The sequence below is a fragment of the Paramisgurnus dabryanus genome, chromosome 2 (assembly GCF_030506205.2).
Source record: "Paramisgurnus dabryanus chromosome 2, PD_genome_1.1, whole genome shotgun sequence".
In the NCBI taxonomy this organism is placed as follows: domain Eukaryota; kingdom Metazoa; phylum Chordata; class Actinopteri; order Cypriniformes; family Cobitidae; genus Paramisgurnus; species Paramisgurnus dabryanus.
Genome location: NC_133338.1, coordinates 25,640,676 through 25,664,589, shown reverse-complemented (window position 1 = coordinate 25,664,589; position 23,914 = coordinate 25,640,676). Strand labels below are relative to the sequence as shown.

General features: G+C 36.7%; 2 protein-coding genes across 3 annotated transcripts; both read left to right on the top strand.

Moving 5' to 3' along the window:
• The first annotated feature begins 1,886 nt into the window (after positions 1 to 1,886).
• On the top strand, positions 1,887 to 4,944 carry her8a (hairy-related 8a). The gene is made up of 4 exons (XM_065248558.2): positions 1,887 to 2,311; positions 2,537 to 2,632; positions 2,738 to 2,816; positions 3,518 to 4,944. The coding sequence occupies exons 1-4, from the start codon at positions 2,249 to 2,251 to the stop codon at positions 3,973 to 3,975; spliced, it is 696 nt and encodes a 231-aa protein (XP_065104630.1). The 5' UTR covers positions 1,887 to 2,248; the 3' UTR covers positions 3,976 to 4,944.
• Positions 4,945 to 6,873: 1,929 nt separating this feature from the next.
• Positions 6,874 to 23,860, top strand: gal3st4 (galactose-3-O-sulfotransferase 4). 2 transcript variants are annotated; one of them, XM_065248836.1, is made up of 4 exons: positions 6,874 to 7,127; positions 14,799 to 14,909; positions 19,781 to 20,090; positions 20,231 to 23,860. In XM_065248836.1, exons 2-4 carry the CDS (start codon positions 14,803 to 14,805, stop codon positions 21,230 to 21,232), a joined length of 1,419 nt encoding a protein of 472 aa, XP_065104908.1. In that variant the 5' UTR covers positions 6,874 to 7,127; positions 14,799 to 14,802; the 3' UTR covers positions 21,233 to 23,860. The 2 variants fall into 2 exon arrangements, with proteins under 2 accessions (XP_065104908.1, XP_065104907.1); XM_065248835.1 differs by lacking the exon at positions 6,874 to 7,127 and adding an exon at positions 13,216 to 13,549.
• Positions 23,861 to 23,914: the final 54 nt, after the last annotated feature.

The window sequence follows — 23,914 nt, the reverse complement described above, 5'->3', positions numbered from 1 at the left end:
TTTGTGTGTTTGTGTAAAGGAACAAGAACAACTCAAAAAGAATAGACAAAAGATAACACCAAACTAAAAAAAGATAAACATTTAAAAGATTTTACATATTCTTCCATATTTAGCCTGCAACCCAAACTTCAAATTATCTTGGCAGCAGATTAAAATGAAATGCAAAACAGTGGTGAATGTTATTATTATGTATTCTGATATTTTAATTTCTTAAGGATTTTGTCCAAAGCAACGGGTGTAAAATAGCCTTTGGCTAATTCTGGTGCATTTACAGAAATATTTATGTCCCTGATAACTAAATAAATAAAATAAAAAATTACAACATTATCAAGACAACACTTGTCACGTACGTTTCGCGCAATGTGTGCATGGTTTGTTTTGCTCTCAAAAGTAGATGTTTCCCACATAAATGCAGTACATAGTATGTAGGCTAGGTTTAGTATTATTATGCGCAGCCGTATAATTATGACGCAGCCGCAAATCAGATTAAAACAGAGAATTATTGTGTGTTATCGTCTCAATTTTTAAACAATTTACCCACAGTTTCTTGTCATTGCGCAAAATCTTTAATGAGCTTTTTCCGAGAATCTAATCTGACAAACGGCCAATATCGAACCAACTTTATCTCGGTAACTGTCACTTTGCTCACAACTGGTCCAGTTTGTGTTTGTGATCATACCCGGTATAAAATATGCTCCAAAAAAGGTTATCCGTGTAGCGTCAGTTAGCCTATCCAATACAAACCACAGAAGAGTCACTTTTTCAGATAAACCAGAATTTGCTCAAACTTAACCCAAACTTACGTGGGTATAGCCACTGAAACCGACTTTATTCAACATTCCTCGGTAGTATAGCTATAGGCTACAGACCATTTACTGAGACAGCTTAAAACTTTTATCATGCGTAAAAGTGTTTATTTATTTATTTTTAATACATTTTATTTATTAATCTATACTGTGGTCTGCTGGAAAAGCATGTTTCAATGCAATTATATTTTTACAATTACTTCCTAATGTTATTTCCTAATCTTTACTTTTTTAACATAATCAATCTTTTGCTTTCAAATAATGCTTTAAATTTAACAGAAAAAGAAGCTGTTTTTGTAGACCCCAAGACATGAACTTGTTTTTTTTGTGCTACTGAAGAGTCTTTAATGACCATTATGGATTGGCACCCCGATAGCTAAGAAGTCATTATCGCTGGACAACAGAAAAAGAGATCTTGGCGTGCTTCAGTGGAGTGTGCCCGTCCCATAGGTGAAAGGAACAATGGTGAAAAGGGAAGAGGGGATGGGGTCGCGCGCAGTGGAGAAAGGGGTGGGAAGCCATGAGATAATAATAGGCCCAGTTCTCCCACTGTGAAAACACTTAAAAACTAAGATCTCTTTGCTATTGTTGCACATTACCATCCTCCAACCATCGCCGTCCTCCGTCTTTGTCGGAGTGACCTATTCTTGTTTTGTTTTAAACAAATAAGTTTGAATCTGGATTTATCCATAGTCAAATATATACGAAGAGTTTCGTTGCAAATGAGAAAACTTCGTTTTTTTTTAATTTGTCAGAAATTTCGTTTTTTGTTTGTGCATTCCAATAAATATCAATTCAACTGCAGTTGGTTTGTTTTGATTTAAACTTTCATAACTTAAAAAATACAGCTAAGTAGCACCATAAAAAAAATAATAAAATAATAACATAATAATAAACCTGTTTTGACAAAAATGTTAAAAACGTAGTTTTGCAACGAAACTCTTCAAATGCAGGCTGTTCATCTAACTATTGCATTTATTATGGCATGCAATAAATAGCAGGGTTTGCAATTAGGCTACTTTTTCACAGGTGTTCGCTGATTTATACACCTGCAGGTGCTTCCTCGTTGTGAATATTGAACCTTAATTGCTCTTAAAAAGTTTGGAAACTTCCAATAGTTTTTATTTCAAGATGAAGAAATACATTTCAAATTTCATCTAAGCACGGGACACTGCATGCGTGAAACGTGGGATCATTCATTCTAAGGCAAACTCGAGACTGTGGGAATTTGTGCAGCAAAAAGCACCCATGCATTGTCATGGTAATTTCAGTGGGTGGAGGTTTAAGGGGGAGCCTGAGTACATGTTAAACGAGGTTAAGTGAGACTAGTTTGTTGCGTCAGGCCACCGCAACTGTACCCTCACTTTCTACACAGAGGCGTGGGAAAGCAGCGATAAAGATTTTATAGATAAAGATACGTTTCTGCTATTTGTCAAGCAACGATGACGGCCTCCAATATTGGTAACGGTCCGGATAAAAATTTCAACGCGAAAGAAGAGCGAAAGGTAATGTTTACTGATTATCCGTTTTGTAATGCAAGGAAGTTATATGACAAAATAGGCATTTATATTCTTCACCGTGAGAGCGTTTGTGTTGTATGCCGGAGGAAACGTCTTAACTTTTTAAGGACATGTTTGCATGCTTATAACTAAGTTTTTTTTTACTTGCGGATGCCTAATGAATAATATATTTGAACACACTTTTCCAAAACTGGCATGTTTATCGTGTAGCTGCGCAAGCCCTTGATAGAGAAGAAGCGCAGAGAGCGGATAAACTCAAGCCTTGAGCAACTTAAGGGTATTATGGTGGATGCCTACAGTTTGGATGTAAGTGATATACACAGATTTATTTAGCTTTTTATTCTTATAATCTTCCTCTTACATTATATTGTATATGCCAATTTTGAGAACATTTTCTGTCGTATCCCACAGCAATCTAAATTAGAGAAAGCTGATGTTCTTGAGATAACAGTTCAGCACATGGAGAACCTTCAAAGAAGCCATGGACCAGGTTAGACTTACATATTACATCACTGCTGTTTTAAAGGGATAGTTCACCCCAAAATGAAAATTCTGTCATCATTTACTCACTCTCATGTTGTTACAAACCCACATAAAAAACTATTTGTTCTGATAAACACGAAGGAAGATATTTTGAGAAATGTTTGTAACCAAACAGTTTGTGGACCCCATTCACTTCCATAGTAGAAAAAATAATACTATGGAAGTAAATGGGGTCCACGAATGGTTTATTTTTTTGTAACAACATAAAAGTGAGAATGATGCCAGAATTTTCATTTTTGGGTGAACTATCCCTTTAAGCAAACAGGCTAAAATGACAAAGCCTATATGATCATTAAAAATAAATGTATTGTTGTTGTAACATTTTATAAAAAAAAGTTGTATTTAGCTAGCATGAACCAATAGTAAACAATACGTCTAAACCATTTATTAGATCTACTTCATGTTAATCCAGCATTACATTTTTAAAATTAAAAGTTTTGACTGTTAACCATAAACTAATATGAACAATTGTTTTGGCATTAACAAAGATTAATAAATGCTGGAAAGATATATTGTTCATTTTTAGTTCATTCATTAATGTTAACAAAATAATACAACCTTATTGTACCGTGTTTTCATGATTTATTACTTGAGGTAAAAAAAAGATCTGTGTTCTATTTTTCTATGTACTTTTGTTTTGATTTTCAGGTAGTCATGGTCCAGGCACTGGGTTTGAATCTCGACAAAGATACAGTAGTGGTTATATCCAGTGCATGCATGAGGTGCACAACATGCTCCTAAGCTGCCCTGGGATGGACAAACCTTTGGGTGCACGTCTACTAAACCATTTGCTGAAATCTTTGCCCCATATTAGTGCTGAGGCCACCTCCACTTCTCTTCCTTTATCCCCAACTCATTCCCCTTTAAGCCTGCCCTCTTTACAGCCCAACCCTCTTCACCTGCACACTCCTCACTCTCCACCCCCTCCTTCCTCCCCCTCCAGCCCTTCCCACTCACCAAGAATTCCCCTCATGAGAGAACGAAGTTACAGCATATCCCAAGAACATCCCTCTCCCCCCGGGTCTCCTTCCCCTCTACCTACAGCCCAATCGGCCCTTCCCCCTTTCTTTCCAGGGGGTGACCCCTCTATGTGGAGGCCCTGGTGAATGAATTCAACCCAGCCCCCATTTGCCCTCCCCCTGCCTTTCCTGGCCTGCCCTTCCATACTTAATAGTTTCCATTACATTTGATCTCTTGGGAGGTTGGAGTGCTTTATGCTCAGAGGGGGCTTTATACATGATATTGGGTTACAAAGTCCCATGGGGTTTTGTAGCATCATTTAAAGCACTGTAGTGCATGCCTGTATGATTATGCTATTTGCATGCATGTGCACGTGTAATGACACCAAAGTTGCCCTAATTGACTGACATTTGTATATAGAATATTGCTGTCTAGTGAAACTGCTATCTTGACCACTTTTAGTGCAGCTTCATGCATGTATTCATGAATTGGTTGTGCGTTTTGGATTTTTTTGTCATTTTATATTAACAATATTAATTTTACTAGTTAAGTTGTAGATTTTTTTATTATGTTTATGTAGTTAAAGGGATAGTTTGAAAAATTCTGCCATTATTCACTCATCCTCATCTTTTTCTAAACCTGTATGAGTTTCTTTAATCTGTTGAACACAAAACACCCATTGATTACATAGTCGGAAGAACAAATACTATGGAAGTCAATTGGGACCGTCAACTATGTGGTTACCATCATTTATCAAAATTAATTTATTGTTTAACAAATTAAAGGTACTCATACAGATTAACATGAAGGCAAGTAAATGATGACAGAATTTAAATTTTTATCTACTAAGAGATTTTTATCTACTTTTTATTTTGTTGGAATTAAGCATGTTTTTCTACCTTAAATACAAAACTCTGTAATCTGAGGACTAATGGTGGTTTAGAAAGTGTAGAATAGGGGAGAACATTTGTGAAATAAATACTCCATCCTTGTATATTACAAGAAGAGAGAAGACAGACTTTTACCTCATATTGAAGCAGTTAACACTGATTTTACTTTATGAAAACTCAGAACTGTGTATTGATTTTACACTGATAATAAACTTTTGAAAATTATTATGATGAATAAATCATAATTAAAAAGTTGTTTTTAAAAAATTACTGTAACATTACAGTTTGATTTCTGTCATTTCCTAAATCTCTCCTTAAACGATTTATAAATTAACATGTATTCATTTTTAAAATGAAATAAGGCAAAGAAAAAGTGTGTCAGCACTGATAAAAGTTACCAAATATGTTTAAAGTTTAGATTTCTTTCCACAATGAGTCAACAAACCAACAATAGTGATGGACATACTGAAGGGGCACATACATTTAGCTTAAAACTAAATGATCACAATGTAATTTCAGTTATTAAGCCAACAATTTAGCCAAACAATTGTATTATTTTGTAAAATCTTTAATACTACAACCTATATAAATATGATAAATAAATGAGAAGGCACATTTTTAGTCTTGCTATTTTTATAGTGAATTAAATGCGTCATAGACAGAAAGATAAAACTAGCTTAAGGTGAACAAAATGTCAAAGCTATGAGTGTTTGTTAAATGTCAAGTAACCAAAATTTTACAAAACGTCACGTGGATTTGTTTCGTCATCAAATACAAAGATGCTATTACTAAAACAGCCTCTAGATGGCGCTGTTGTGTGAAATATAGTGCTAAATGTAGCGCTTACCAGATGTTTTACTTGCATGCCAAATAAAAGAATAACTGCCCCCTAAACTATTGTTACATACACACCACCACTAATTTCCCATCACATATGAAAATAATGTCACTATAAACTACAACAGATAAATATTTCCCGTTGTGCAGTAAATTATGTTTCTTATGTTTAATATGCAGCAGACATAAAATCATGAACTATTAAAATAAATATGTAAAATACTCTTTGATTGAGTTTATAATCCTATTTTTGTCAGCAAACACAGTGATTTGTTGTTTTTTTCTACCCAAAATTATGTCCCTTTTAGCAAGAAATTGATAAATAATATAAAAAATTGTAAACTGATTTTAATTAATAAATTGTCCAATGAGGTAGTAGAGTACCAGCTGTTTCAAGCCAACAAGGTATCATTAGGACCCCTGGTACATCTGGACTTGTTCTTAACTGGTTATGGTTAAGGGCCAATATAGAACCACTACAAGAGGATCCAGGATAACTTTTATGAGCCCTTTCCCCCAGGCTCAATGAGTAGGCTATATTTTAGAGGACATCAGTGAGCAATTTTCTCACCAAGCCAAAGATTTTCCCCAGTTCCCACCTGATGATAGGCCTGGATGTTCATTATACATCCAGGTGGCAATTAATGGACAATTTCAACAAGACAAAACAGGTCTTTGATGATATGAACCCTGAGGAGTCAGTCTTTCTTTTGAAAATGTACCTCTGATTTTAAAACATATACTTTGTTTATTGCTTTGCTGAAGAAGTGGGTTTTATTTACGTTGACTGACCAGTCTCTTCAGACTGACTCTTGCTTGCAGAAGGAAACCAGTGTGAGCTTTGAGATCCTCTGATATCCCTTGAGGTCCATGCCTGAATATCAGCTGGCGGTGCAAGAGCTCTGAGATGAATGGGGCATTTGTTTGCCTGTAGATATTTATTGTATGTGAAACAGATGGAGGTCGCAACGCCCAAGAAACTTTGAAGTAATAATTTCTTAGGTTTTTACTAGCACAAAAATAAAGGCCACATTTATTTACTGCATATTTCAATTTTAAAGTGTGACACACCATTTGACAAAATGATTTATTAAGGGACATATATATGTGATGACTTATTAATTACTTAAACATGTCTGACATTACTGTCAGTTTGGAATTGTTGCAGCGATACCACAAAAATGTAAGATGATATCAAGTGGCTGCAGAAAGGAAAACAAGCTAAAGTTACACATCCCTGCAGAATGACGGGAGCGCACTGCGCGTGCACGCTTAAAGTACTGACAGACGGTGATACAGTAATGGATGGGGGTTGGGAGGGATGGATTGTCTTGAAATGCCGACGTGATGAACTTAACTTCTTAAGCGAGCAAGAGCGCATTATTTTAGTTAGAAAGGACAGTGACATCTCACAATATGATACACGAAACTTTATGCATTTGTTCACTATGAGGAGGACTGTGGATTACTGAAGACTCGAGCAGGTTTGATTTATTTTGCGCTGTAACATTTCATCGCTTTTCGACTGAAGGAATAACCAAAAAATTTGCAGTTTCCGAGGCACATTTTGGGTAAGTACCTACTAGCCATATTCTAATTAAAAACAACAACAAGAAAAAACAAAATCAAGTTTTGATTTTTTTATAAAGCAGTTTCTGCTTTTTATGAAGGGAAATTAAGCTTACATGCTGTGCAAAGTGTTGACTTTAGTAACTGCAATGAAACATTTGGTAGCTGTTACTTATTTTGTATTGAATACATATCTGGTAAGCATATGGTTTATGTCATCCACTCTAAAGCGGTTTTCTGTTGCCATAGTTATCTCAAGTAGTTAAATAGATTATTGTACTGAGGCATTTAGTGAAGTTAAGCTTGTTACCCAGCTCACAAGTTTATACGGACAGTGATCTGAACTCTCCTATTATTCAGTGCCTGTGAAACAAGACTGACTGAGTGAGGCAAAATGATTTCTGTGAGGTTTCAGATTGTTTACACAAGCTCTTAGCTTTCTATAAAACAAAGAGCTGTTGTATTGCTCTCAAGGTTTCAAAAGAGTCTCATATAGCTTAATACACTTGACATTAAAAGTGATGCCTGACAAACACTAAAATTGTACTTTTTAAAATAACGTTTAAAAAAAGATTTTAATTTTAAAGTTAGCCAATTTGTGATTCTGTTCAATTCTGTTCACAAATTAGGGCAGTAGGCCATGGACAAATTTGATACATTTAATTTAAGTCTATTTAAGACACATGTACCCATTGTCTGTACATCACAGCAAATGACATAGTTAGATAGCAACTACTTATGTCATAGGCACAGCACAGTAATTTTAACAGCCATCTTATGTGCTTGTCCCAGCATTTGTTTTGTGTGTTTAGCTCACTTGAGCTGACTTTAAGTTTTCTTCCATTTACATTTATGCATTTGGTAGACGCCAAAGGAACTTACAGTGCATTACAAGGTACAAATTTTATCAATATTTGTGTGTATTATTGAGATCCAACCCCCAACCTTTTGCATTGCCAATGCTATGGTCTACAACTGAGCTACAGGAACACTTGCGTGTTATGATCACTTGTAGACATGCATACTAATAGTGACATGTCTTACCCTATTGAAATATTAATATTGTGATTATTGAAAATGGGACAGAGATGATAGGACTGATAACCTTGCCTTATTGATTTGTGGTTATCTTAGTCATAAATAAGTTATCTCATTTTTTTTTATGAAAAGCAAGGCACTTTTTAGAATCACTATTACTGACGATTATATGACATGGCCCTACTGAAAAATCCAGCTAAACCCAGCATAAGCTGGGGACCTGGGTTTTAGCTGGTATTGCTGGTGTAGCAAGCTGGTCTAGCTGTGTTTTGGTCACTTTTTAAGCTGGTCTAACTGGCCTTAGCTGGTCATGCTGGTCACCCACCAGCTTGACCAGCTTTGCCAGGCTGGAAGGACCAGCTAAGACCAGCTACTGCCACCTTAAACCAGCTAAAACCAACTACCAGCTTATGCTGGTCTTTGCCGGATTTTTCAGTAGGTGGATTATTGGGGGGGGAAACGGTATTTTATGCATTTTGACTTATTAACACAGTTTAAGAGTTGGTTTGTTGGACGTGTAACAGAGTATTTCTGTGCCGAATGCACTTCACCAGGGTTCTTACAAGTTTCAGAAAGTTTTTTTCGAATATGGGGTAAGCCATACGTATCATTTATTATTAAGAGCACTTTCCCCGGAAAAGCACGCCCACATGTCAATCAGTGAGAGAGCGAGAACTGAAGATGCTAAGTCACAAGGTGTGTTCGACATCGGCTGTGGCTGGATGTAACCGATCGGCGAGATTAGCTGCGTGCAGGCGGGGAGGAGCTGAAAACGGAGACGTGAAGTCGGACGCGCTGTGGTTCCCGTAGTTTGCTGCATTTACGTCAGGCATGGCTGATCACGTGCCGTTTGCTTGCTTAATCGCATTAAACATGATTTGTAAGATGTAAACTACATAAAAAGTGAATTATACTGTTTTGAATGTCCGTGTGTGAGCATGAGTGGAACTGAGAGGGTTACAGCATCTGTTTTTACAAGAATAAAGTTCAACATAAGCATATATTATTTAAATACCAATGTAGTTGGGTCTACGTTTTTATCAATTTTATTTTGATGAAGATGACACAATATAACATCGCGACTACATGAAAATAGCTTTAACTGTTATAAAAATACAGATTTGTGAGCATGTGTGGAACTGACGGCGTGAAAATAAACACGAAATACACGTGATTGTTGTCATGTGGTGAATCCGACCAATCGTGAAACAGCTGTGTCGTCATTACAGCCCGTGCAGCTCCTCTCCGCGAACTGCGCTGGTTACTCAGGCGGCTGATCTCGAACCGCTCTTGCGGTACTTAAAAACCATATGACACAGTCACGTGCCTGCAGCGCCAGCTTAAGTCGGACAAAGTTACTAACCGGAATGCACTGCTTCAAGTCAGCCGCCGATCGGTCTGCGCAGCGCCGCATGAAGTCGAACACACCTACAGGCATCACTTCACGCGAGAGTTTTGTTTTATATCAAGACTCAACAATGTCACAAAAGAAGAGGTGTGTTTTTGGATGTAAGGAGAAGTAAGCCAGCATTATGGAAACAATGGATATAGATTGTTTATCTGGGGTAACAGCGGAGGGAAGCGTGTGTGTTTGTTTAACGCTGGATTTCATTGAAAAGTCCCAACCTGGGTCATAAGTTGCATGCAGTAAGTAAGACTTCTGTGTTATGTTGGAAGTCGGTGTGTAACTGCTTATCGTTGCTGTCCGATGAAAACCACGTATGTCCATTTTGCCGATTTTGAGATTTTTCGACGGATTGAATGTCCAGGTTCATTTCCGTATACAATCACGCCACGTATCTCCCACCCTGTGGAAGCATCTCGCCGGTCTCATGAAGTTTCATCGAAGCTCAGCACTGGATAGCCGAATAAACATAACCTGGTGAGACAATGACTTTCCTTCATCGAGGTAAACGTTTCACCCCTGACGCCAGACGTACGTCTAGGAGTGACACAATTACGGTAGGACTGTGCAAACAAAGTATATGTCTAGCATTACCATGTCAGTGTATCATTGTCCCTTCATAGTTTTCAAGAGACATTTAATAAATGTATTATTAATATGAAATAAACTAAGCATATTTAATAAACTAAGATGTAGGCTATTTAATAAACTGAGCGTATTCAACTGTCAATATGAAACGCGACTTGGCCACTCTAATTAATGATCAGAAGAACGCATATCGACCGCCGTTACTGTTAAATATGCACGTATGTCCATTTAAACTTAATTTTGGTCAAATGTGGATTATATCATTACACTGGCAAGAATATGGTTACATATAAAGATGCCGTAAGAGGTATGACAACGCTACATTCAACTTCTTTTGAAATACAGTGTTTTTTTTTAAATACGTTATGGGAAAAATCACTAGAGCTGATCTGTCTTTTATAAATCTGATAAAACTAAAGACTCTTCGAAGATATGAAGGATGCAATACTATTCTAGGTACTATAGGTACTCCAGATTAACATCAGATATGCAAAAATAGCGTGTGTTATGGGAGCTTTAGTTTAAAGGAGACATCTGGATCAAGAATAATTGTTATCATGGCAAGTCTTCTTAAGGTTCTTACTTTTTTGCATTATTCCATTATTTGCATTCTGCACACTCTAAAAACAAACGGTGTTATATAGCACTAAAAGTGGTTCACTGGATTGTAATCATAGGGGAACCATTTTCAGTCCCATATAGCACATATGTAACACCTGGGTATAACCATATTGTGCTTTGTGGAACCATAAGTGGTGCTATAGTGGTGCTTTATAGCACTAAAAATGGTTCCCCTATGATTACAAGCTTTAAGTGCTATTTAGTATTTAGCACGATTTTGTTTAGAGAGTATCATATATATTAATATAATCATATAGTTTGCTTCTGTAAAAGATCAAGTGGTAGATTGGTATAAAGAATGCTTTTCAGTCTGTCTGTTTGAAATATGCTAATTTTCTAGCAGTTAAACATTAAATTTTTTTACCGTTTTGGAATTCATTGGAATGTCCCTTCAGGGTAGTCTGATGTACCTAAAGAATAAGAACTTGGGCCTGTAATTATGTAAACATGTAAGCTGATTTACTTACGCACGTACAAGTATGGGAACAAATGTAACTTACGTATAAAACTTCATTATTAATTTCCACTCTCATAATTTTACAGATAGACTGCCTGAAAAGAAAGGTCATTCATTCCTGATTAATGATGGTAGTCCAGAGGTATCAGAGGTCTGCCACAGTTACACAATTACATGAGTTAGGTCTAAATATAGGCAGGCTTTTAAAGAACTACCAGTCAGTAGCGCAGGCCTTAGAATGAACTACTGTTTATAAATTCCTGATGCGTAACCTCCATGTTGTAAGCAGCAAAAATGTCTTGACATTTTACATTGACTTGCAGTCCAATCAGGGCTCAGAGCTGCTTTTGACCTTTTCTTATAACCCTTGGTGGATGAAATATCAGATTACAAGACTATTTATGAAAGGCCTTTGATGTTTTTTATGTACATTTATTGCATTAAGTGAACTGTGAATACTGTAAATTGCACATACTTGTTTGCGGTGCGTATTGCGGTAGGATCCGTCAAGCACTTGTTGTGCTTTCACACATAATCCGTTTGAAGTATGTTGCTGACCCGTTGCTGACACACTGCTTCTGCATATCAAATGATCATTCACATTCTGCGGAAAATCGCCTCTTCCATAAACAATATATAACAGCCTACATTTTTTTTCACATGACAATACTTTTTTATTACTTTTAACATTATTGTAGGCTAGATGAGATGTGTGGATTAATGTCTATATCCCTGGTGGTCAGGACACAGGAAAGGTTTATTTATGTATAAATATGGGCTAAATGAGCAGGATAACTTGCTGAAGAGAAAATGTAGGTGACAGGCAGGGTTGTAAGGTTTTGCACCACTTTATAAAAATTCTTACTAGCCTATTATTTGCATATTATAGACGAGAGTATTCATATAACAGCAATAAAAGTGTCAAATGGCAATAACTTTTGCTCACATAACTTAACATAAGATCATAATGACATGAATTATTACTCGAAAAACTGGGGTAACAATGATTACTTTGATGCACAGAGTTCTGGCTACAGTTTTTCTAATCATCATGCTCTATGTATTATAAACTACACTTTATCCTACTAAAATATAAAATGTGGGGTAAGAAATGGGGACGGCTATGCTCAGTGCCGGCTTTAGAAAACCACCACAGACACTGGTGGTGGTTGTAGCCTACTGTGTGAAATGTCAGCAGTGTTGAGTTTAGAAATGCTCTGTTCATGTAGATGTTTCTCACATATTCAAAGAGATCATGTTGCAGTTTTCACAAAGGAGGATCTAAAATGGATTGATGCTGCCATAAGATTCCTCTCATATAAAGCATCTGCTTAATGGAAGCATACAGCCACAAGCATCAAAAACTTAAAATCAGAATAGAAATTTGTTTCCTAAATAAATAAATGTAAATGTAGTCAAATAGGGTCTTAAAGGCAATCAAATCATGATACCTGCTTTATTGAAACTCTGGCCCTTAGATTAACATTCTTACACTATCACCCATTCGCTAGATCCTCTTTTCTTAATCTAAAATATCATGCCAGCAAGCTCAGATCACTCTGGACAACATTGTTTTGGAAACATTGGCCTGATAGCATCAATGTATTGTCAGAGGCAAGTTCACATCAGCAAAATTACCTATATATATATATATATATATATATCTATATATTTACATGAATTGCCTATTTGTCACTGTTTTGTATTATGTTCATACTAGTATATATACATAGTACATAACAGTGACAAATAGGCAATTAATTAAGTAATTCAATGTGTGTTATACAATTTTACAATTTGTTTATTGTTTTAAGTGTACATTTGTGAAAATTTTACATTTATAAATAAAATAATTTTACGAAAAAAATATGTAGCCTACAGAATGCAGATTTACCGCTGGTGCAGGCAGAGCTAGTGTGACGTCAGAGCTGTATTCACGCAGCAGCAGCAGCAGCAGCAGAATGGTCCATAAGCACCCGCCCACACTAACACGCACAAACCCCACATACAGACCCCTCCAGATAGATACAAAGCGCTCTCTTTTCTCCCTCTAAACCAACTGCTGTCTCAAAGAAGCTCGAGGAAAGCGCATGCATGTCAAGCAAACGAGGTATCTATCGCACTTTACGGCAATTCGCAGACGTTTAGTGGTCGGAAGCTGTGCGCATTGATGGATCAGTTACATTACACAGACGTCGTCGGGCAGATTTGAAAAGCATCGGCCGGGGTGTCCGAGATGCACTGTGGTTATCGCGAAGCGCCCATCTGTAGTGATACCGGCCGGGTTTTATCATGGTTTTTAGACGGTCAGCTCGGTAAGTGTGTCAGACTTAGCGGCGACTGGCACTTATTGCTGGGCGCAATCTGTGATTTATGACAGCGGCTGTCTGTTTGTTTTTGTCCGCGTGTTCAACACGATGAGACAAATGTATAAAAACAAAGGCCATATTTTACACCTGTCTTCCCCATATAGAAGGATGCTGTAGAAATGTACTCTGCACAAGTGTCCGCAAGCTCTAACATTAGGCTGTCTCTTCTGTGAATTTGGAAAATTCACTAAATTGAGTAAAAATGAGCTTTTAAGCATGTGTGGGTAGAGCAGGGTACATTTTTTTGGGTAAAAAGTAGTTTTGTGATAAGCTACACAAAAAATATGTTAATTTTTTACACATTGTTTGTACATGCTATTTAACACAGTAGCCTATGTGTCATCTGCCCCTACACTAACAAAGAATGTGATGTTTTTAACACATTTGTTTATAGAGTGATAAAAACAGCGTTCATTTATGCTTTTTGCATAGAATGTGCATGTTGATTTGCTTAACAACAAATAAGAAATCAAGTATTCTTTTGTTTTTTTAATTTTTTCCTCATTCCATACTTAACATACCTCAAATACATGTAATAACTGTTGTTCTTTATTGTTGCCATAGGCTATACTATTTTTTGTCTAAATGTCCGCGTCACATTTCCATTGTGTAAGTTTACAACCAAGTGAAAAACCTAGATTTATGCTTACTATCTCAGGTGACTTCTTTATTTTTTATTCTTGCAAGAAGGTCTTCTGATATATATGGAGAGCCAGATCTGACAAAATAATTAATAAAAATAAATAAATATATAAAAATAGAGTATCTAAATCTGTATTTCCTTATTTATTTATAATTGTATTTTTTTCCTAATTTATTTACTTATACATGTATTTATTTCTATATTTATTTCTTTTCACATTTATTTATGTCTATATATATATATATATATATATATATATATATATATATATTTTTTTTTTTTTTTTTTTTTTTCATTTCTTTGTCTTTATGCCAAAGAGGGGGGCTTGGTTCACCTCAGACTTAAGCAATCTGTCTCTGAGTGGCAAACTTTCTCCAGACAGTTTCACACCAATTCTTAACACCCAGTTTTAGGAAATGTTAATCTTATCACCACTATACCTTGCTGAGAAACAGCTTAAAAAAGACATCAATTAAAGCACCAATAAAAACATTACCAATGTTCACCACAATGTTTTCCATCACACTAACAGACTGTTACTCTTGATCACAGGAGAATGCGGTGGCTGGGGTGCTATAGACTGAGGCCGATATGGAAAGCAGTTCTGGTATTTGCTGTCATTGCTTTTGCAGGACAGCTTTTGGGAGTTATCTTTAATAAAAGGTAAGAAATTGTTTCTGTTCCTTTCTTCAAGTCTTCAGAAGTAGTTGACTTCCTTATTTCCTTTTTTTTCTTCATTATGCATTACTTTTCTTATGTTTTATATTACTTTTCATTACTGTCATTTTACACAGTGTTTAAAACTATGTTTCTTTTATGTTTCTAGACTAATACCTGACAATATCATATACAATAACATAACCAATGGCGGCTGATGACTGCTCTTCCCAGGGGCACGAATTCAAAATATGTGTTTGTTGCGTCATGTGAACCATGTGCATCACGTGTCTTGTCAAAATAAGTGCCTGCTGCACACGCGTCAAAACCGTTTATGATAAAAGAGACGCTCACATTCACAAAATACTCACAAGACACTCCCTTAACAGTAAACTCTGATTACGCATGAGATTATGCGAGTATCTGGCAAACGTGAGCGTCTCTTTTATCATAAACCCTTTAGACCGTGTGCAGCAGACACTTATTTTGATATGACGCGTGTTGCACATAGGTTCACTTGACGTGCTGAACACATATTTTGAAATTACGAACCACACACATGACAGCAGGGCCAGATTAACCATACGGGCAACTGGGCAATTGCCCAGGGGCCCAAGACCTCCAAAGGGCCCAGGACAGCAAGGGCACGAGCAAAATACTGTATCTGGTAATCTCCCGCTGGCCGCTTTATATTAAACAAACTGTCAACACGGGCTTTTAAGCTGCAAAGAGAGACGCTGCGCTGCCTATTACTTTGAACGTGAGTTGAGAGCGGTTGAGTCTCATGCGGACTGACCAATGAAGAGACGGGCCTCAGGTTAAGACCCTCTCCTCATTGGTCAGTCCGCATTAGGTGGGTCAAAGGTTCGCCGAGCATTACGTGACGCAAGGCATTGGTACAACAGGAAAAAACGAGAAGCTAAGTTGGAGCGCGAAGCGGAAATTAAAAAAGGAAAAGGACATCAGAAACGCAGAAAATGTAAAGTATAAACAGTGTAGTCTACTTGATACGCACGTATCTGCGCGATCCGACCGGCGTATGAAATCAAATAACTATAGCGGCGCAAAAGTGACTGGGGAGCAGAGAACCCACAGACGAGTGACAGCTCAGTAGCGCGAGAGCGATTCCAGGTATCACATGGAGAAATCTGCTTTGAATCGCTCTCGCGGTACTTTGACATCACCGAGAGGTCTGCTTAGCGCCAAATGAAGTCGAACCTGCAGTGTAGCTGCTCACGCGATACTGTAAACAACCCGACCATGTGGAGAATTGAACGAGTGGAGCAGTGCACAACATAAAATCCGGAGAGTTCACAACGCACATGTGAGTAAACAACATTTAAATCATCAATCCAGTTTATTACGTTATCTGGAGGTAAGGCTCCAATAAAATAAAATAAGCCGGTGTTTATGTCCTGATGGTTTTTAGCTGCCTTCCAGCATGTTTGCTTGTGCTTCACAGTGTTAAACTTCCTTTCCCTGTGTTTGTTTATTTATATATCTACGTTCAAGACGTAGCCTATATGATCTTAAACTTCTGTGAGGAAAATCATGTCTGCGTTGATGTTCAGTTCAGACTTGCAAATTAAAGATCATTTTCTTCACTTTGGTTTGGGTGTCTAATATATAGGCTATATGATGGTCTTTTAATAATAATTAAGTAAAAGCCTATTTTCATTTTTAGACAATGCTTGTATATGCAAAAAATAAGCTTTTTATATCAATGACTATGCAAATTAGAGTTAATCCATGGTCATCTTAAATGTGTATTAATTAAAAAGTTCTGTTAAGTGAGCTTCCGTCAACGACGAGGACAACTCAGCTAAATTAGCCAGGTCTTTTCTACACCGCCAGCTTACTTTTACAGCCCGGAGATTATACAGATGCTGATGTGTTTTGTTTTCATAGCATCATATGTGAGTGAATGTATTTGATAGGGGACATAGTAGTGCATTTGTATGAGCATTTAAATATTTGTAAATCAAAATACACCTGATGACAGTTAGAATTTGAAGTATTGAGTATATTTACTGTATAATACAGTAATATATTCTGTATATGACCATATTATGGTGATCCTGGGGTCCTGATGATGGGGCCCTTGAATATTGTTGCCCAAGGTATAACAAAGTGTTAATCTGGCCCTGCATGACAGGCTGCATACATGTTGTGATGAGCTTTGCATTGTGTGCCCTCGAAAAAAAGTCACCGGCAACCACTGATTGTAACATATAAATTTGTAAAACATAACACATTGTAAAAGTACTTTTTTGTAAAAGGTGTTTGATATTGGTCTATTTGTAAGGCTAGACATTTAACCAGAGTGCTGTTTATATGAAATTATAATATAAACATTCGAAAATATAAACATTAAACATAACACATTGATTAAAAATCACAATGTAAAAAATAACCTATAGAATCTACTCAATAAAACTGAGGTAACAATTTGCACTAACTTGGTAGATTCTATCATGTATTTGAGTACCTAAATTAACCAACTATGAAAAACAAACAAAAAATTAGGTAAGGTCTACCTAATATTTCTCAACTAATTACTTAAAAAAATAGAGTAACATAAACTGGGAAGTAAGGAACAGTTCTACTAAATTATTAATAATAATGATTAGCCAATAGGAAAAATTGCATATTACTTATTCAAAGAGGGTTGAATTTAAAAATAGTCAGACACAGGATTGCATAAATTGCTTTATTTATTATATAAATATACATTAGAAGCAATATTCCTACATACCGTTTCTTCACGTTTTCATTCGAAAATGAAAGGAAACACTGAAATGAAAGGAGAACTGATCTTATTTACCTCAGTAGAGACTGGCATGTATACAACTTCATTTTAAAACTAATTACACACTGTATATGTGCATAAAACATTGAACACTAACAAGAACGTACTTACATTCAATTTTAAGTGATTCAACTTCATATACAACTCACATTATATAACATACAGTATAAACCCTGAAATACTTTTTTAATCAGACATTAAATAAAAACCTCCATGGTAAGGCAAACGTTAATTATGAATCCGTAATAAAAATAAAATGGCTTTATAAATTAATCCCTTATAACACAAAACTAAATATATCAACAGATAAATGCAAGAAAACAGTAATTATCTAGCATACCACATTGACCATTTTTGGTCTGCTTGACGCCTACCCGTCTGTACTGTTCGTTTCTCTCTCTCTCTCGCTCTCTTTCAGCTTAAGTTCAACCACTCATGTGCAGCAGCTCCGCAGTTCATAGATTTCAGCCATGTAAATAATAATAATGGAAGTTAATATATTTCAATTATAAATATAGATTTTTATTCGTATTCTTTTTCGCAAGTGCAAGGACTGGACAATGTATTCCACTTTCAGTGCAAACTTGACTGGCATTCTAACCTGTCAATCTGTCACCCAACAACAGAGACAGAGAAGCACCAAATGAAATGACTAATCGTCTGGTAGATTTTACTGTTAAACAACTTAACATTTCCATTCACGAGGATATAAACAAGTTAAATAAAAACGTACTTATACCTCAAACAATTGTGGTTCTAGCCAGGCTGACACCGAGTACCACCTGGATGTTGACGAATGCGCACTTTGCAGTGGGAAAGCTAATATTTTGGGGTATTACTTTATTTTTTAGTGTTGCAGTTTTACTGTTAAGAAATAGATAGAATGTAGTGTAGGTAGAATGTACCCATTATTTTGTATTTTACTTACTACTTCATATACTTAACCTCCTAAAGCCGCCTTTCCACTGCACACGACATACGAAAACGACAGTCGGAGTTCTCCCCCTAGTGGCTGTCGTAATGAAGTTTCAGTTTAATCGTATATGGGAGGGAAGCTCATTCCAGCGCAAGAGGCTTCATTCTAATATTTTTACCATGGTGGAATAAATAAATGAATGCAAATGAATGAAACAATAAACAGCTATGCATATATGACAAAGATTGCCAATATTTTTTTGAGAGAACATATAAAGACAAGATTAAAATAATTACATACACAAATTAAATTAATAATGTATTTATTATCAGTAATCAATAGTGTTTTTTTAAGGATTCAAGTGTAACTAATAAAGTTAAACCAAAAGGATTACTCATTTTCACCTCACACACAGTTTGTGATTGGAATACAATGAAAAACATAACTTCCGGTCGGCATATCGTTCAAATTTTTTAACGCATCCAACCGTCAAAACGGATCCGATATTTACGCATCCGCAGATGGTCGGCACCTCACGCATCCGCTTTGCGACTCTCCATAGGAAATGAATGACTTCCGGCTTATCGGCCGTCGTTTGTCGTGTGCAGTGGAAAGGCGGCTTAAGACCCAAGCTTTGGTTTGTCTTTTTTTTCAGATTTCTTCAGCTCTTTGGGGTTAAGAAGAACCAATAAATATAGTAACCAAATAATTTTCTTTGAACATGAAGCCGTGTAATTGTCCACATTTGTGAACAACAAGTTCCAGTTACACAAAATTAAGTATTATGGTGTAAACAACAAAAAAAATTTATGTCCACGTATGTGGACACACCAGGTCTCAGGAGGTTAAGTATAACTAATTTTTATGGGTGGTATTTAACACCCTCCAGAGTAATTTTACAGTGCACAAATCATTATTTTAGGCTTATTCTATCTAACTAGTTTTTTCCATTACATTTTTTGCCAATACTGTGTACTCTATTAAATAGCTACATGCTCGTCTTTCTTTTCTGGATGTGTCTTTTCCATCTTTCTGTCATCAGTGCTTTATTTCTCTCTGTCTCATCAGTTTTCAGTGTAAAATGAGAGGCTTGGTTTTCATTCTCATGATCTTTTTAGCATCTATTGTTTCTCTGTTCTTTCTCTGCACTAGTTGGGTGCAGCCAGAGAGGCCTCGATCCCTCTTTGCTTTTCCCTCTGAGAATTCCCAAGGGTCCTCTCTAGGATCGTGTCAACCTCACACTCACATCATGTTTTTGAAGACTCACAAGACAGCCAGCAGCACCGTTCTCAATATGCTCTACCGGTTTGGAGAGGAGCGGGGCCTAAAATTTGCCCTGCCTGTTGGGTACCAATTTGGTTACCCGCTTCCCTTTATTGCCCAAAGGGTGAAAGGGTACAGAGGTCCTCACATGGAAGACTTTGACATCATAGGAAATCATATGCGGTTCAACAAGCCAGAGGTATAACATACAGTGGGTAACATATTTTAGCATTGCACAGTTGAAAAAAATGTCTAATATAATACTTCTAGCCAATTTTATTGTATACAAAAGTAATACTCTGATATGAATAACTCTGTTTTTCGTCTTTTTTTTTATAGGTTGAAAAGGTCATGCCATCTGACACCTTCTATTTTTCTATCCTTCGAGATCCTGTGGCTTTAGCCGAATCCTCCTATGCCTACTACAAAAATGTTGCCCCTGCATTCAGGCGTGCCAAAGGCCTTGGTGATTTTGCCGATAACCCCCATAAATACTATGATCCCAGACTGCGAAACAACCATTATGCTCGCAACTTGCTGTGGTTTGACTTCGGTCTGGATCATAATGCCAACTTCAGCCTACCGCTGGTTAAGCGTGGTGTGGCAGCAGTGCGTCGAAACTTTAAGCTTATCCTCCTGTCAGAGTATTTTGACCATTCTATGGTTCTGCTCCGCCACGCTCTCTGCTGGCCCCTGGATGCTGTGGTTTCTTTTAGCCTAAATGCCAGACAGCAGGTGTCAAGTGTAAGGTCTGGCTGGGTGGGTAAGGCTGCACTTCCAGCCCCCTTGGCTTTAACAGATGAGCAAAGAGTAAAACTACGAGAATGGAATTCTTTAGACTGGTACCTTTACCAAGCGTTCAACCTCACTTTCTGGGAGGAAATAGATCGCTTCGGACGTAGCCGAATGGAGGCTGAGGTAGCCTTGCTTAGGAACAGACGGGAGGTTCTCGCTCGTGCTTGCTTACGTGACGGTGGCCGGCCTGTAGAAGCCAGTCGCATCCGGGACAAGACCATTCGTCCCTTCCAGAGTGGATTAGTGAAGATCCTAGGTTACGAGCTGCAGCCTGGACTAGACAACGCCACGTGGGAAGCTTGCCTACGTATGATCCGGCCTGAGATTCAGTACAAAGACTTGTTAGATCTACGGCAGTTCCCACGAGCCCAACAACCCCCAAGGCCAGACATTGCTGCTGGAGGAATTCAAGTAGTGAGGGAGTCCTTAATACTAAGGACTGAAGACCAAGGGGGGAAGAGATTGGTCGAGAAAGACTGGGATGGGACAGTAATGCTTCGAAATCAATCTTTAGAACATGCTGATTCAAGAGTAAGGTTTAGATAGTGAGCTTGTAACACCGTTTTTGCCTCAAAGTCAGAATGATTTCTGACCCTTATTTGGCTCCACTGGGCCTCTGTGCTGCACTACAAAAGGTGAACGGATGTCCAAGACTTAAGCTTTAGGTGTGCTTCATTTTTTCACCTGCCGTTACGTCTAGTGTATGGTTGAGCTTGGTTGAAAGTTTCAAAATATGCTCCGCTGGACGCGATTGATGCATGTGGACTAGGACTGCTTTGTTTTCCTCCATCTGACCTGCAGAAGACCGCACGCTCTGCTGCTAACGATATTTGAACGAGACGTACCGGCAAAGGGAAAACCAAAGCATGCTTTTGGCTTTACAACACACCGATTTGCCACTGACTCTTCCTCGTCTTGTTCTTCTACATTCTGTTTAATACAGTGCAAAGTTTTACAGTAAAGACTAAAGCTACTGGAGGAAAAAATGGTACACAGATGCCTAACAGTGGCCAAAAGATGTGGCTCCATATTTATGTGAGGTTGATGTTGTGGATGAGTAAAATGAGACAATTGGAAATGCATTTCATGATCTTACTTGCACAAACACAGTGCAGTGAAATTACTAAACCGAGTCTCATAAAAAAGTGCTCATTTACAAGAAAACATATCAGATGCACTTATGAGTTTTGCAACTGAGCAACCGAATTTGAAGAGACACACATTTACTCCATGAAAAATGCAATAAAAGTCACAGACCCTGCACAAATTTTTCTGTGCACGAGAGTGGTCAGAATTTAATTTTATACCCATTTATATGGGTAAATGTTTAAGAGGGATCCTAATAGTGTTTGTTTCAAGAAAGACATGGCTAACTTTTTTTTATACACCACACATTAAGTAAAAAAAAAAGAACTGAGAGAGAAGTCATGAAAGCAGGCACGCTGTAGTCACATATCTGCTTTGTGACTCACTGTAAAAAACTATCATGACTCTTCACATGAGTCTGGTAAAATGACATCTCCAGCTTCTAACACTGTGAAATAATAAACCATTCATGAAAGACAAATGGGGTTGTACTGTATCTCCCACTTGGGGCAAATGCACTTCTTGTTACAGTATATTTACCTCCTTTTATTTTTGATGTTTTGAATATAAAATCTAGACCAAATTTTAATGGATGGTGAATGTTCATTGGTAAGGTAAATGCTGTCATATCTGGACAGACAAAATGGTTATTTTGCCTTACAATTAATACTTTAGTGAAGCAGTGCTTTAAGATAAAAGCTTGTTGTATTTATTATGCTTTTGTATACATTTCTCTAAGTATGTACTGCATTTATACTCCCCAACTAAGCTGTGTTTTCCTATTATGATGAGTGCTAATGAAAAGTAGTATAAAAATTTGACTGGAACGCACTGTGCAAACTGACCAAGTTTGAACAGCCAGCTTTTGTATGCAGATACAGTGCAAGAAGATGACATCTTACTTTATGCATTCATTTATTTATTTTACTGTACTAATTTAAATGTTATTGAGATGAAGAAGACATCATTTGCATATGCTCATTTTAATGCACTTATTCATGCATGTCATTTTATGTGTAGCTACAATATGCATGTTGATAAATAGGAATCATTAACTTGTATATATGACATACAGCTCCACATTTGGACATGCATTGTACCCCATTCACTTTTGTTTGTACTATTACCAGTAACGAGGAAGTTCTCCATTTTTGTCATTAGCTTACGCTACTCATGCTGTTTTTGTGATGGGAATAACTGTTAGAGCTGTTTTTTTTACTATTTCAAACCCAAATTTTCTTCAAAATAAATGTAAAATACCTATTGGATCAAACACTGGGGCTCTCAAACAGAACACAAAAAGCAAAGAGTAATAATAGTTAAGAAATGTCAAAATAAAACATGCTTATTTTTTTCTAAGTGTTAATTTTGGGAGATTGATTAGGTAAGACATGTTGGCTAATTTTCAGTTTTATTTACATTAAAATATTAATGCTATTGATAAACATTGATAAAATGTTAAGGTATGCATTGATTTCTGTTTCAGCTTGGGGTATATGACTGCTTTTATTTTGGAGAGCACTCTATATTCAGAATGACTGTGCTGTATATTACTTGCATGTCATATAAGTTTAGTGTTTTCATGACTCTTTAGTTGGAGTACCTTTAGTATAGCAGTTTAAACACTGGAGTACCACCAAACCAAAGAGTTACTGATGTATTTGTGCTTGAAATGTTTTTTTTTTCATTATACAAATATTGGCTATAGTAAATTAATTCAGATGTCACAATAAGAGCCAATAAAGTCTGAAGCTTTGCATATTTGACACAACTGATAAATGATCACAGACTGGATATATATATGGGCAGGCAAACAAACTCAGATAAATAATCTCGAATAAAGAACCTCTAACATAAACTTTTAGAATATTGATGTATATGGTTATAAAAAGCAATTCAGAACACAATGTTTTTCTCCTTTCCTTTTTCTCGTTGGCTCAGATTTTTCAAACCTTTGTTATCTGCTTAACCATATTTATTGCATTTTCTCTCTTACTTGAATATATGGGGGAAACCTGTGTAAATATTTGGGAGTGATGAACCTTATTTGGTTACTTGTATGTAGTAAAATAAAACTTTTTCAGTGATTGCAAAGACTATCATCTGATTAATGTCTTTTTTTAATCATCTGATGAATGTATT

Coding starts and splice junctions, on each gene's coding strand:
- her8a (XM_065248558.2), top strand. CDS start 2,249: ATGACGGCCTCCAATATTGGTAACGGTCCGGATAAAAATTTCAACGCG. Junction 2,312..2,536: donor ACGCGAAAGAAGAGCGAAAG/GTAATGTTTACT, acceptor TTTATCGTGTAG/CTGCGCAAGCCCTTGATAGA. Junction 2,633..2,737: donor TGGATGCCTACAGTTTGGAT/GTAAGTGATATA, acceptor CGTATCCCACAG/CAATCTAAATTAGAGAAAGC.
- gal3st4 (XM_065248835.1), top strand. CDS start 13,527: ATGGTTTTTAGACGGTCAGCTCG. Junction 14,910..19,780: donor GGAGTTATCTTTAATAAAAG/GTAAGAAATTGT, acceptor TCTCTGCACTAG/TTGGGTGCAGCCAGAGAGGC. Junction 20,091..20,230: donor TGCGGTTCAACAAGCCAGAG/GTATAACATACA, acceptor TTTTTTTTATAG/GTTGAAAAGGTCATGCCATC.